Here is a 14,258-nt window from a genome sequence, read left to right as displayed (position 1 = left end):
CCTATGCCTACAGGGGATTATCAGCGTCTCTGCTCTCATTTAAAAGGCTTCTTGTTTCATTTTAAAGTCTCTAGGCCTCACCATTATAGTAACCAACTGTACTGGATTCTGGCTCGTCAGCCTGGATCGGCTGGCAGGACGCGGCCACTGCCTTGTGCAAAGCCTCTCCGGTACCACAGTGACACGCGAACCGCCGGCCGCACACCAGCCCTCTGCAAAGGCCCGGGCAGGAGGACGTGGGGCTTGGCTCAGCTGCCTCATCCACAGGCAGGGACTGGCTTCCCTGGTGCTCCGGCTCTGAGGTTCATGAGCAGCTCGGTCCCACTGCCGCCCAGGACTGTCTCGTGTCCAACGGCAGCGGTGTGTTCTGGAGGTAGCTGCCCCACTGCAAACCCCGCTTGTGGCAAGAAAGGAGCCGGCAGGAGCAGGCAAAGAGGCCCAGACGAACCCATACGGACCTGTGTTATAAACCACCAAACAATCACTTTCACGGCAGGAGGCATCTTCCCTCCAGCAGGTAAAATTACAGCATAAGGAGCATTCACTTAGCACACATTCCGGATTGACAGAGCGACCCTGAGAGCTTCGTTGTGCTGAAGAAAACATGTAGCTCCGGAGAGTCTCAGATCTAAAACGTGTGAATGTCCGTAATATTTTCTTCATATATTTAGTCACACGTATATATTCCCTACAAAACTGTAGGCTGTTAACAAATGCAGCAAGTATGATATGGGTAGATAGAGCATCAAAGGAAATGCTTCACCAAGGAAGTGGTGAACCTGCCACCAGTACAGCAGGTCACAGAACAACTAGGAAGGATTGTTTTCTTTTTATTGTGCAAAGGACAATAACACTGAAACGCACTTTTCCCTCACACTTTGCTGCCCAATGTAACCAAGAAAAAAAGGTTATACTTTAACAATTTGAGGAAAACTTCAGCTGGAGACTGACGGAGAAGCAGCAGCACACAGAAATGGAGTAAACACCACTATTGCTTTCTTTTCTGGTCAGCAGAATTATTTTACCTTTTTTCCTCAAGATCCTGTTTGAGGTCCTCTTTGAGATCCAAGCTCCAAATTTTATGTAGGGCCGTAGTAGACGTCTCCTTACAGAAAAACTTGTGAAAGCTTATGAACAGATCTCCACTAAAAAAACAAGCTTAAAACTTTTTTTTTCATGCAAACTATTTTATCTTGCACAATGCAAGCAAGAAGACATTACTCCATTTAATAGAACACGATTTCAGCAGAAAAAGATGGAAAGAAACAAGAATTAAAAGCTATGCTGTACCTGAAACAAACCTACTCTCCTAGTAGGTTAAAGACCACTGAAATACAGCCTGGGGAGGAGGAAGAGGAGGAGGAGAGGCTGCAAAGGCTTCTGGGGGACAGGAGTGCTATAAAACCTGAAGTAGCAGCAGAACTAGCCAGTTCAGAGCTTGTGATGGAGGGGAGAAGTAGTACTCAGAGCTAAGGGAAGCAAAAGGTAAACTGCTTCACACTTACCTAGCTTAAAGTGACATTTTTCTTCTGTTGTGTAAGCTAGAAAATGAGATCTATAGTTTCCATGGTTTATTGGAACCTTTCTCCATTTACATGAAATCTTCCATGCTATGACAAGCCAGTAGTTGCATGCTGTTAGCGGGTTAGGTCCATGTTTGTTTAACCTGTATGCTTGCTCATAGACTGAGCTAAGGGTTCCTTACAGCTTTCTCTGTCCTGTTTTGGCATCCAAGGCTTTGGTCTGCCAGAAACCTTCTCTTCCTGGTTTCATTGGGGTTGGCCTTGTGCTAGTTTGTAATGCTGTAGGATGCCCGTTGGAAAGACGCAGTTGTAAGCTCCTGTTGTCTCTAGACTTCAGTCTCTGCTCCCTGCCACTATGCTACATTACTGTGCTAAAGAAAGAGGTGTTTAATTAAGGAACGAGTAGTAAAACATCTAACAACTGTAGGGATGAGTTGTCATGTGGGATATCTTGGCTGTGAATCCTAGATGATCACTAATAGCAGGGAAAATGCCTTGCTCAAAGTTAGATGCTATTGCTGCTGGAGCTTTGTACAATGATTGAGGACAAATCGGCATGGGGCTCTCTGCGTAGCTGATGCACTTACAATTAGCTTCCACAGACTATTTTTATCTACTACTTTATCCCTATTCAGTGGGGTAATCCACCTACTTAAAAGTGGTGTTATGGTGCTAAATTAATTAATCTAAGTAATATGCTTTTATAGCACTGCCTCTTCTACTACAGAAAAGTTAATGATCAGCCACTCCTATTGCTTGAATCAGGCTTTCAACAGCCCGCTCAGCTTTTAATTTACCCTTGTTAGATGTTGCAATGCATTTTTTTGTTTGACACGTTTTCCTCTGCTCCTGGCAACCTTCAAAACCCTCAGCAGGTGGGTAAAATATCCCCAAACAGGGGAACTAAGCCTCATATTTATGAGGAAACGTGATGCTCTTCCACAACTAGGCGCACAGCTATGTTCTAGCTAGCTATGCAAAGGCAGATTTGATCTGAGGCAGGCTTTAATATGTACAACTCGGCAGAAAGCAGAGCCAAAAAGAAGCCCTCTGGGCAGGTGGCACAGGTCCAAGGGGAATGATGTCAAGCTTGTCCTCAGGCCTTACCTGTGGTACTGCCTAATGAGGTCCGCCAGTGCCTTCCTGCAGCTGGAGGTCAGAGGGTGGTGGTGCAAGGGGAAGGATTAGGAGCTGTGTGAATGCAGGCTTGCAAACACCCTTCTCAGCTAAGGTGAGTGCAGGTGAAGCCACTCGTGGTGATGATTCTGCAGGTGCTAACAAGCCCCACTTTCTCCTGGGGTTGCCTACCACCTACTCTTCAGCCTTTGGGCCCAGTCTGCAAAACAGAATGCCACGGATGCAGAGCAGGGACAAAAGGCACTATTCTCTCTGAACTTTAAACTCCCCACCCCCCGGAAAAGCTGGGGTTTTTTGTTAACCACCTTAGTACCAATAGGCTCAATGTTTACTCTACTGACCAGTGTAAGTGTTTAAGTGTTCAGCCTAAGGTTTGGGTCTCCAGTAAAAAAAACCTGGCGCATAACCTTACATAAACATACTTCGTGGCTGAACCTGGGCAGTTCTCAAAAGGCATTTATGGTAGATTAAGTAACGTGCTGTAACTGCACTCTGGTATCAGCCTCTCTGGGAGCGTGTTGTGCCCTTTTTTTTTCTTTCACAAGAGATATTGAGGACTGCTCTGTCTGATGGCTCTGTGCCTTGTTCTGTCCTACTTGAAGTGCTGCACAAGATCTCCATCAGTAATGGCACTTGCGCAAAACTGAGTTAAATTTTCCCTGTACTCTGATGTGAGTACACCCAGACATCTTTAATCGCGCTTAATGCCCACACTTTGTTACATAGCTTAAGAAAATCTTACACTACAAGAGGGAGGAGGATGTAAGGGGAGGAAAGGACCATTTCAATTTTAAAGGCAATGATAGACAGAGGCTAAACTTTTTTAAATTCTATATAAAATATATGGATAAAAATATGTAACTTAAACTAAGGCCATGGAGCCAGAAAACCAAAGGACAGCAACTCAGGGGGACAGTTGCAGCTTGTTGTTTGAAGGGTCCTCAGCTGCTCTGGACAGAACTGAGAAGCTCCTGCTGCAGGGAAGGTGCCAGACCCTACCCTGTCTATCTGGAGTTGAGAATTGAGCAGGTCATGGAACTGGTGTGAGGTGTCAGGAGTCAGCAGGTTTGAAGCCTCATTTTTAGGTGAAAAACTGCACTGCAAAAGCAGAGAGCTACAATAAAAAAAAAAAAGGCACAACACTGATCCACTAACCAGCAAAGAACTCATCAGAGACATATAAATACACCTTCACACACTTTAATGTGTAAACCACTCAACAAAATAATGCTACACTGGCAAAGTGGTAAAATGCCTTAAGAAAATTGAAAAAGCTTATAATAATGAAAGATTATTCCCAGTGCAATAGAAGAAATGTGTATCACACTAAGTGACAGTACTTTGTCAGCCTTGTGTGTGAAAGTAAGCAAAGTGAGTAAGAAGCAAGACAAAGAGGGTTAGGCAGAAGTGGTGGCTGGACAAGGTATTTACCTTGGCTCTCTACAGTCTGCAACAGGCTGATGGCTATGCTTAAGGTAAGACATATCTCCATATCTCCCTACTATAACCGCTCACATCAGTGTTTTGTTTTTTTTAAATATGTTACTGTGCAACTCCAGAACTGGAAACTGATTAACTCCCGACAGGCAAAAGGTCCTCCTAAAGAGCAGGGCAGCATAGGTGACTCTGGGGATCGCAACACAAAGAGCTGAATCTAACATGTTACTTAGGTACTTGGTTAGGGTGAAATGATTCCAGATACTTTAAAATCCCTGACAGACACTGTATTCATGCTGTGTATTCTCATCTGATTTAGCCTAATCCAGACCAACAACCAGAGTTTGCTGTAGACCATGGGGCCAGATTTCTTCATTAAGTGTACTGGGCAGGACTAGTCTATCTTATTCCAAGGAGCTGTTACCTGGGTCTGACTCCTCTGCTCAAAGGGGCTTCTGTTTTGCAGTCTTTCTGCCTGTAGACACAATCACTTCATGAATGTGACCTCTTCTAAAAGACTAATCCTTTGCACACAACGTTGCAGGAACACTATAATCTTCCAGGAATGGATGAAGGATGAATTCCTCTGCTTTCCCTCATCCCCCTTCATGGGCTGAGTCTGTCCTTGCCAACAGGTAAGGGATGAGCTCTTGAACTCACACCAGATAAAAGACCAACCTGTTCAAATACAAGGGAGTCTGCCTGCAGCACAGGGAGAGAAAGACCAGACTTGGGTATTTCTGCAGTGAAGTAGGAGTGTCTTTAATGAGGGTCACAGGAACAGCCACAAGCAGATCACCAAAGTTCTGCTTATTCCCAAATCCTGCCTCTGACAGTGGCCAACAGCAGATGCTTTGGGAAACATAAAGCAAAGTTAAGTATGAAATGGTATTTGGTGGCATACTCCCAACTTTCGGTGCCTTGGGCTTAAGTCCCTGAAGCAGAGGTGATGATCTTGTATGGGACAGCTTTCCTCCCCAAAATTTTCTTTCAGGAGCTGTGTGAGCTTCCAGCCAGTGTTTTCTGGCAAGAAACTTTGCAGCTCAGCTAACGCTGGTGTGGAGAGATGCTCTTAGTTGTGAACCTGTTATGTGCTGGTTTCATTTGATGCCATTCAACTCTTGCACTATGGAAATGCTTAGTTACTCCCTGATAGCCTTTCCACCTTCCATGAATTCGGGCTTATCCAATTCCACTGCCCCAGGCTGAACACAGCCCTTAATGTAATACAAATGCCTGCTTTCTTGGCAGGCTAGAAGGACGAACTCTTCCTGAAAAGCCTTCTGGTTTCCTAGGGTATGCTACTCCCTACAAGTGTACAGGCAACTCAGCACAAATACAGTGATTGCGCCAGCCTGACCTCCCTATGCCCAATTATAGCCTGTATCAAAGAATGAGGATGCTCATGAAATGTCAAGTGCCCATATCAAATGGCTTTGACTTGATTAGCGCTTCACGCAAATGCTACTATATCAGAAGATGACAATGTAGTTGACTGCTGAAGGAACAAGGGGAAAATGTTGTGGCTGCATTTTTCTCCCTAGGTATTGCAATTAAGACCAAAAGAGCATTCAAAGAGAAGCTGTCTTACACTGATGGGTCCCTGAAAGAAAACAGCAGTGGATGAAACAGTGAAAGAGAAAATTAGTTGAACCTGTAGCTTTACACCTGACAGTCCATTCAAGAATTGATTTTGATTAGCTGCTCACCTAAAGGAGAGAGACCAGGGGCAGGTCTTGATCACTTGCATGATCCTGGCAAAACCACTTCTGTTTTGACTCTGCTGCAACATAAAGATAACAATCCAGAGCCAGTATGGTATAGCTTTTGGATAAACATCCAGGAGATGTAAAGAGTGCTAGACTGGTTATGGACTCTTGTGGGTGGTGGACAGCCTGTCAAGATGTGGCTTAGTGAATGGGCAATAATCCCATTAAGAGCAGGTGGTGCAGTAAAGGCACACTGCAGTGCTGCATGTTAACCTGCAAAAAGCAGGTCACTGATTTTTCTTTAATGCATGCTACCATCAATTTCACCTGGATTTACTATTAGCATTAAAGCAGCAGTGTTAGAGCATCATGAGAACTTCCAATAACCAGTGGAAGGTGATCAGCAAAATGGCACGGAAAAAACCCTATTAGATAGCTCACTGCAAAGTTGCACATGGATAGGTGGGAAAAACTCCCCCCTGCACTGAATCCTTCGTCACAACATTTTTGGAGCATAGAGGTCAGCAGTGCTGGGTCAGACCAAGGAGTCACCTGTCCCTTGGGCTGTCTCTGACAGTGGCCAAAACCTGATGCTCAGAGAAACAAAGGACAGTTAGGGATACCTCTCCTGAAAATTCCCAGCTATTTGTTTGACTTGGGTTGCTCAGTCAGGCACACTTTCTATGTATTTATTAACTCCCAGTAAACTTCTCATCCATGAACCTTTCCAGTTTACCTGGGAACTCATGCAAACTCCTCACATTCCCAGTGTCACGTGGCAAGTTCTGCAGCTCTGTTGCTCTCTGTGGGCAGCCTGGCTGACAAGGACTGAAAAACAGCTTAGAAGAAATGGAAGTGCAAAGGGCAGAATGGCTGGCTTTCTCTTTGGTGTCTGTGTACCCGGGTTTAAGGAAACAAGCTTCTGAAGCCTGAAGGGAGAATGTAGTTCTAACTAAGAATTTACCTCCCTGGCCCAAGTCTCACCCTGTGTTAATGGGCTGGGAGAGTGAGGAATGTCTCCCTGGTATCTTTTCCTAGAGAAAAACAAAAGCCGTGGAGGTAGGAGAGAACAGCAAGGTCATCAAATGCTGTCCCTGTAGTTGCAGCTTATGCAGCAAGTGCTGCCTTGTACAGGTGCGTGGCACGTGCTCCACGTACCACTACTCAGTGCAGGCCACAGAACCCTTCCTGGAGCCCTACAGCAAGCTCAGACCAACACCACCTATTGTAGTGTCTACCCAAGAGGTAGCAGAAAAGATTGAAGGTGAATCATTTTATGGCTTCTAACAAACTGAGGCAGCAGCCTCCTTGCCCCTCTGTTCAGCTATGGAAGAGCAATCAGTTCTATTAACAGGAAAATTCTGCCCAGCAACTCCTGCACTGACCTTCAGTCCCCTCCTCACCTTCAGACATACTGGAAAGGCCTAAGAAGAAAGGAAAGCAAGTCTTTAACTTAATAATCCAATTATCTTTTGATAATCACCCAATTATCTTTTGATGCAGTCACTTTTATTTCTTATTCCTCCTATCTTCTTAAGAAATTAACTTCCACAAAACAAACCTTGCTGTGACTACAGCAAACAAACAAACAGACCTCCCCATAGCAAATAAAAAACACATTAAGCGCGCAGACATGTCTCTACAGCACTGTTCCTTTTCTAGCCTTGGAAACCTGAGAAAAGGAAAGGCTGTGCAACCTGTGGTCTTCTACTGACTGCAGCACCTGCCAGACAGATGTACTCTCCCACTGGCCAGAAATCACTCGGCGTACTCAAACTTTACTGCGCTTGGCCAGCCAAAACGAAGGGAGAACAAAGCTGGGGAGGACCTGCCTCAGCAGACCAGCCTGAGGGCAGGAGGAAACGCTCCGTGTACCCCTTGGACAGCTACAAAGTAGAGGCAAGTCTTAATCTCAGAAGATGAGTAGTAAGTGTGTGAGTACTTACACTTGGTTGAGGTGGTTTTACAGAGTGCTGTCAGATGTCTTACAGACCACAGGAGTAGTGATACTCTATCACATCCCCTGCAAGCCAATGCAACTCTTCCTATGGACTCTGCTGTGCAGGAACGGGGAGGATTCACAGAGCTTCCCTGGCCTTGGAGAGTCCCTAGGCATTCCTTAGAAACAGCTTTTCTTTATACTGCTTCTGGGAAAAGGCATCATCATCTAACAAACTTCCATCACATGATGAGATCTGTTAATTATTTAAAAATTAACGCCAGTCACTTTACAATTGAAAATGTAGAGGTGATATAATCAGCACAGGGATCCACAAAACTTTGCAGGCAGCCTGTAAGTCTAATTGAGGACCCAGGAGAGAAATCTTCAAATTTCTTTGTAATATGTAATGCACAACTAATATTTATAATAGCAGGCAGCAATCACATCTGATCATCCAGTCACAATGACCAGCTTACATTTAATGACTAAGATGCAAACTCTTAAACTTCTGATAATTGCAGGGTTGTTTTTTTTAACCTGTGAGGATAATTTGACTTACTCAGCACTAATACCTGGAATGCCATGTAATCCTTATTATACAGCTATAACTTAAAAAAAGTATTAATCTCCATGGGGAATAAAGAATCCTTTTTTAAAAATGTTAATGGCAAGAAAATTTCTTATGAAAATCCTCCCCGTGAAGTGTCATCACCTGGCTGCTTATCTAAAACTTCAGAGAAGCCAGAATGGGGTGGGGGGAAGAGACAGTCCTCCAGTGTTGCTGCTCAGACCTGTGCAACACAGAGGGATGTCACCCAGCTTGCTAATTTTATCTAATGGTGAAGGCTGCTTTTCTTTAAAGCTGAAAACCAGAGCTGCTATCTACAGGGAATCTACCCCTCCCCAGTTTAGCATTTTTAATTGGTACCTGAAATACTGCTGTCCAGGCTGTCACACGGCTGGTCCCTGTGTGTTCTGTGACTCGGTCTCTGATTTTCTGCGTGTTTTTTTAAAGTTGTTTATTTTATATTTTTTTATTTTGAAATCCCTAAACAGGCCAATACCTGGCTGCCACAGAGCTTTGTTCTTCCACTATGTGCTGTCCCAGTGAAGGAGACTGGCTGGAGATACTTCATACGCTGGGGTAAGGTCCTTGCTGTTCTGGAATATCCTTCAACATGAGACAAAAATAGATGTAACATGTCCAGCAGGTGGTACTGGGCTCCTCTGCAGGCCAAAGGACAGGTTGTGGGGTACCACTGCTGAATGGCAAAGGACTTGAGATAAACCAGCAATATAATATAACATTTTCACTGTAACTTGTGCCCGCTCCCGCATGCTGTGGGGATGGGATGCAGGACCTGCATCTGGGAACATTTGCTGCTGCAGAAGAGCCCAGCGGGATGTTGTAGCTATATGGCCTGCTTACAAATGAAATAGTAAGGCTGAACAATTATAATGGAGCCATCATCTGTTGTCCCATGCTAACTGCTTTCTCTGAATCACATATTTATCTTCTTAGTTTGATTTTCTCTAGAGCTGGGATATATTAGCACCATTATTCTTGCAACTTCTGGTGTTCAAATTTTCTTCTTAGCCTCCTGCAGCCTTGATCCAAAAGCTTTTCATATTTCTACCAGAAATCAAGATTTTTATGTAAGCAGCAGTGAGGGATTTAGTTTGCATGTATAAATATACAATAGTCTCACTACTCTGGCTGTTAGTGCAAAGTGAATCCATGACATGGGTTATATTCTCTTAGCTAAAAGCAAAGGCATAATTTAACTGACAAAGAATTATCCTATTGTGGAGCCTATAGGATGGGGATTATTGCTGCTAACACACTGCCTTATCCTGCATGCAGTACACAGAGCAAACTTCTGTTAGCAGATTTGGAACACAGGCAAGCGATGATGTGTAAATTCAATAGGTGGCACCTCAAAGCCCAAAGTGTGTGTGTGTGGTATCTCATCCATTTCAATAAGAATTTTACCTGCAGAAGTAGACTTGTGCAAATGCTGTTAGATCATTTTAATAGACCAAAAATCTAAGGCGATTCAGGAGTGGCAAGCAGCTACCTTAAAGACACCTCACTGCACAGTACATACTTTGGACACCAAACCAGAGTAAATAAATGTTGGCCTATCCAGTGACAAGAGTATAAAGACTGCGATCTAGAAAAAAAGGGACAGAATAGGGACAAAACCGTAGTTTCATCTGACAAAGCAAATTTTCTTCACCAGACTATAATCTTAAAAAGTCTGGAAGAACTGAAATATTTCACCATCCTGGAGTTTAGGTACCAACACTAATCCTATCATCTAGTACATTAGATCTTTACCTAAACCACTTTGTACAGAAGATGGAAGACCTGGACCTCAGAGAAGGATTTCCAAGATGCCTTCAGCTGGTTTCCCAGCACTGTTGTTACTGGAACATGGAAAATAAACCCCTGATTTTACAAATCAAACACTTCTAGGCATAAGTTATTCTTGAGGCATATCTGTGGGTAAGTTGCTGAAGAATTAGGGCAATAAAGCACTGTGCTGCTTTTCCTTTATTCCCTTTGGTACAATCCTGCTTTTAGTGCTCAGAAGGGATGTCCAGATAAGTCTCTCCTACTAGGCAACCCTTCTTAATGTATGCACATATTTAGTACTATCTAGCTTACCTTTGCATACTTTGAGGCCTGATCTGACTAAAAGAAAGTGATGAGTAGGTCTTCAGTGAATGAAATTAGTGAGTTGTGGCTGTAGTCTGGCCAATCCCATCTTACTCGCAAAACTGTGGGTGGGAAGCCACAGAAACTGGTTTGTGTTGTGATGCAGAGGAACTTGCTCGCAGAAATTCTGTCTTAAAGAACAAATAGAAAAATACTGTTTCTAAGAAATAGGCTGAATGAGACTCCCCAGAAATAAAGGACATGCAACTTCTCCTAAATGGTCATAATATTTAAAAAAGAATGCCCTGAAGGGCAACACTTCTGATTTGCTCCTTCCTTCCATGCTACTGGTTTTATCATTATCAAGAGAAATATTTTTACATCTAATGTCACCACTCTTTCTGTTGAGCCCATTACATTTTCTAATGGTAAGTTCAAAGAAATAAAATTTTGCTTCTAAAAATAAGTCACTGAGATATGTAACATTCTCATAAATTAGCACTTCAAAAAAAAAGTACACTGTGTGCTGAATATGCTTACTTTCAACATCCTTGGCATTGCTTAAGAGCTTTAAAAAATCACAAACATGACATTCTTTGCATGACATCTTGCAAAAATCCTCTAGAAAATCGCCGGCTTTCTACCTCTATCAATTAAAGAACCTATATTCAGGGAGGTAGTTGCTGAGTACTAACAGATAATGAGGGATTCTGTATAATGGTTGACAACTAAGGCAGTGAGAAAGCAGGGAAAACAGTGTTTGTACAAAGTTTAGAGCATACTGAAAACCTTACAGACTTCTTGCTGTTTACCTGCATTTTTCCTCCCTGTGTCTGTCATGACTAATTAGTTTCATGTCCCTTGGGTAATATCATGCTAATTAAATATCAGAAACCATGGGGAAAAGTGGCATGAGATTTTTTTGCTATGCAGTTTAACAGTAAGTGACAAGCACCAACCTTCCACCATCATATACAAACACTGTTGGATTTCCTTGTGACACCCCAAGCATAAATCCTAATATGCCATGCATATATCAGTTCAGTAAAATTCCATGAATGATACCACAACTGGATGCTTACAAGCAGCACTAAAAAGGGCAGCACCTAATGCAAAATTTAAGAAGCTTCTTCAAAGTACTGGGAGACAGTTTGTAACTAAACAGTTTTATTGAGGGTTTGGGGTTTTTTTTTCCAAAATAAAAAACACAAAATAACCACCAGGATTAAAGGCCATAGACAGCATTAACCAAATGAACCAGCCACTTGGTTATAGTAGCTGATAACTAGAACAACTGGATATTATTGCATATACCTCAGGTTCATTTATGTATTCATTACAGTTTGGCAAGATTACAATCATACAGTAGCTTTGGTTGTGTAAAACCTAGTAGCAATACTTATTTAAAATGTGACTGGTTAACATTTTGTGACAACAGATATTTATCTTATCTTAGTCTTGACACATCTTCTCTCATTCATTCTTCTCCATGCTATACATTATCACTGACCAAGAATTAAGGAGACATAATTGCAACCATCGTTTATAGCCCTTCTTTATCACCATATGGTGATGAATCTTACAGGGATAGGAATCTGTCACTTGCTTTCCTTATAAAAGTTGTAAAGCAGCATCACTTTCCATGCTGGGTGGCTTCTACCATCCTGTGGTAGCATCTGCCAGGAATTAGTCCATTCAGAACACAGATATGTAGAGGTGTATATGGCTTCAGTCCAAAGCCTTTCCTGACCTACAGTACTGGGGTTTGGCTGTACTGCCTTGCCTTTGAACACAGAAAATACCACAAACAAACAAACAGCTTTTCACATTGATATGCTGAGCTGCCAGCACAAAACAATGTTAACGAACCTAATATACAATACTACCTTAGTTACTGAATTGTGCCTGAGACACTGTACAGGATTGCATGTGTATGTTCTACAGTCTATGTATTTTAGTTTTGGTCTTTTAAAAAATGCTCTCATCCTTATGTAATCTAGTGTAACACTGCAGCTTTGGAGTAATGGCTGATAAAAAGTCATAGACAGGCTATTTTGAAAACACTGGAGGCCTTTTCTTTTCTTGCACCACTTGTGCAGGATTCCTGCCTTTCTGCTATCATTTTTCCCCCAGCTTTCTGCGAATACCTATGTCCGGGGAAATATATAGTCTACTTAAAAATAATCTAACATTTTGAGATCTACCTGGGAAAAGCTATAAAAGAATTTGAATCAAACTGAAGTGATCTTGTGTGTGAAGACCCTTCTTTGTTTACAAAATGCGGTAACACTAGATAACTCCTACTTGTTTTTGCAGCCCTTTCATTTGCTTGCACTGAAGCAAAAAGGAATTCAGCATGAGGAGTGGCTGCATGGTTAAGATCCAACAGAACAAAGTAACTGCCACGCAGTAATTCAAATGCAAGCAGTGTAACTGCTTTTTGCATTCAGATCCATACTTGTATAAGGATATAAATTAATAAGCCCTTCTAAATGATTTTAGAAATATCCTCTTTGATCTAGACATATAAAACCTCTGAATACTTAGAATCACTAGATTTCACATGGCCCACATAGTCATAATTATTTGCACTTACATGGCAAATATTAGAAATACATTTGCCTGCAGTTGAACAGGTAATTATACTGCCTATTATTCAGCTAAGCAAAGATCAAGCACTCTATATCTTGCAGTTATTGGATCCTATTCTAACCTTTTACTTTAGAAAGGGGAAATAACCATCTAATTGTATTACCAGTGCACAGTACTTAGTTTAAAAAAGACAACCTATAGTAGGCAACTAGATTTTTTCCTAAGATGACTTTTTATGAGATACTCTAAAAGCGGTCTCTTATGACTGAAGATTGTCTATTTCACTGTACTCGCATAGTAAAAATTGTTAAAATCTAATTACAAAGCTGCTACATGGTCATTTTGTGGTCTGTAAAATAAAATGGTATCCAGAATTTTATCTGAACAAAATACACCAGACAGTATAAAAATATTTCCCAACTGGAGATTGAAACATTAATGCTGGATTTTTTGTTGTTGTTGTTGTAGTATAAAAAGAAGTGTAATAATGGTAGACATTTATCTGCTTACTAGCCAAAAATATACATATGACTTTGAGGACCTGTTCCAGGCTCACTTTCAGTGAGCTTGTGCTTTTGTCCCTAGTAATAATAAATGCACACATGGAACAAAGTTTCCTGAAAACCTGAACTACATCTTATTTCTAGCAATAAGACTAATTTCTGACGCTGGCTATCAATTTCCACTTATTTGATTTGTTCAGGCAACTACAGCAGAGGAATTCCAGAAGCACCACTTCCGCTTCGAATGGTGTTTATTCAGTGCAACGTCTTCCTTTTCTCTTTCTTTTTTAACTCGCTGGTAGTGATCTTCTTCCTTTAAATACCACACAGGCGGCCACCGATGCCTCTCAAAATATTCTTGATTTTCTGATTAAAAAGAAAAAATCAAAAAGCCCCCAAACAAGCCAATAAGATACACAAATCCCAGAAATGTCTTGAGTGTCTGCAAAAAGCTATGCAGCTAATCTTTTATCCAGTCTCTATGTTAGCTGGCTTATCAGGGATTCCCCCAGCTTCCTCATATGCCTTACTTAAAGTGTGTAAAGACTTTGAAAGTGTTTACGCTCAAGAGGCCTTAGTCCACCACAGAGTGTAAAAAAGCAAGCCCTTTACAGAGTGTATTTTTCATTGTGGAGCCTGAAAATAGCTCTGTTCCTTTTAGCATCACTGAAATAGGTAAAGAACATAATGCTTGCCCAGGAATCTGGCTAACGATTATGACCTTACTTTACAGATAAGAATTAATGAATGATA

At 42.0% G+C, this 14,258-nt stretch overlaps 1 protein-coding gene across 3 annotated transcripts in view; it reads right to left on the bottom strand.

Moving 5' to 3' along the window:
* Window positions 1-11,565: 11,565 nt before the first annotated feature.
* Window positions 11,566-14,258, bottom strand: part of RHOBTB1 (Rho related BTB domain containing 1) — a 55,203-nt gene continuing 52,510 nt past the window's right edge. For all 3 annotated transcript variants that reach the window (XM_049810885.1, XM_049810886.1, XM_049810887.1), the window contains one exon: window positions 11,566-13,871. In XM_049810885.1, the coding sequence (XP_049666842.1) occupies window positions 13,702-13,871 (170 nt within the window). In that variant the 3' untranslated portion in view covers window positions 11,566-13,701. The remainder of the gene's footprint in view (window positions 13,872-14,258) is intronic.

Source organism: Accipiter gentilis, chromosome 9, assembly GCF_929443795.1.
Source record: "Accipiter gentilis chromosome 9, bAccGen1.1, whole genome shotgun sequence".
In the NCBI taxonomy this organism is placed as follows: domain Eukaryota; kingdom Metazoa; phylum Chordata; class Aves; order Accipitriformes; family Accipitridae; genus Astur; species Astur gentilis.
This window is presented reverse-complemented; position numbering and strand designations above follow the sequence as displayed.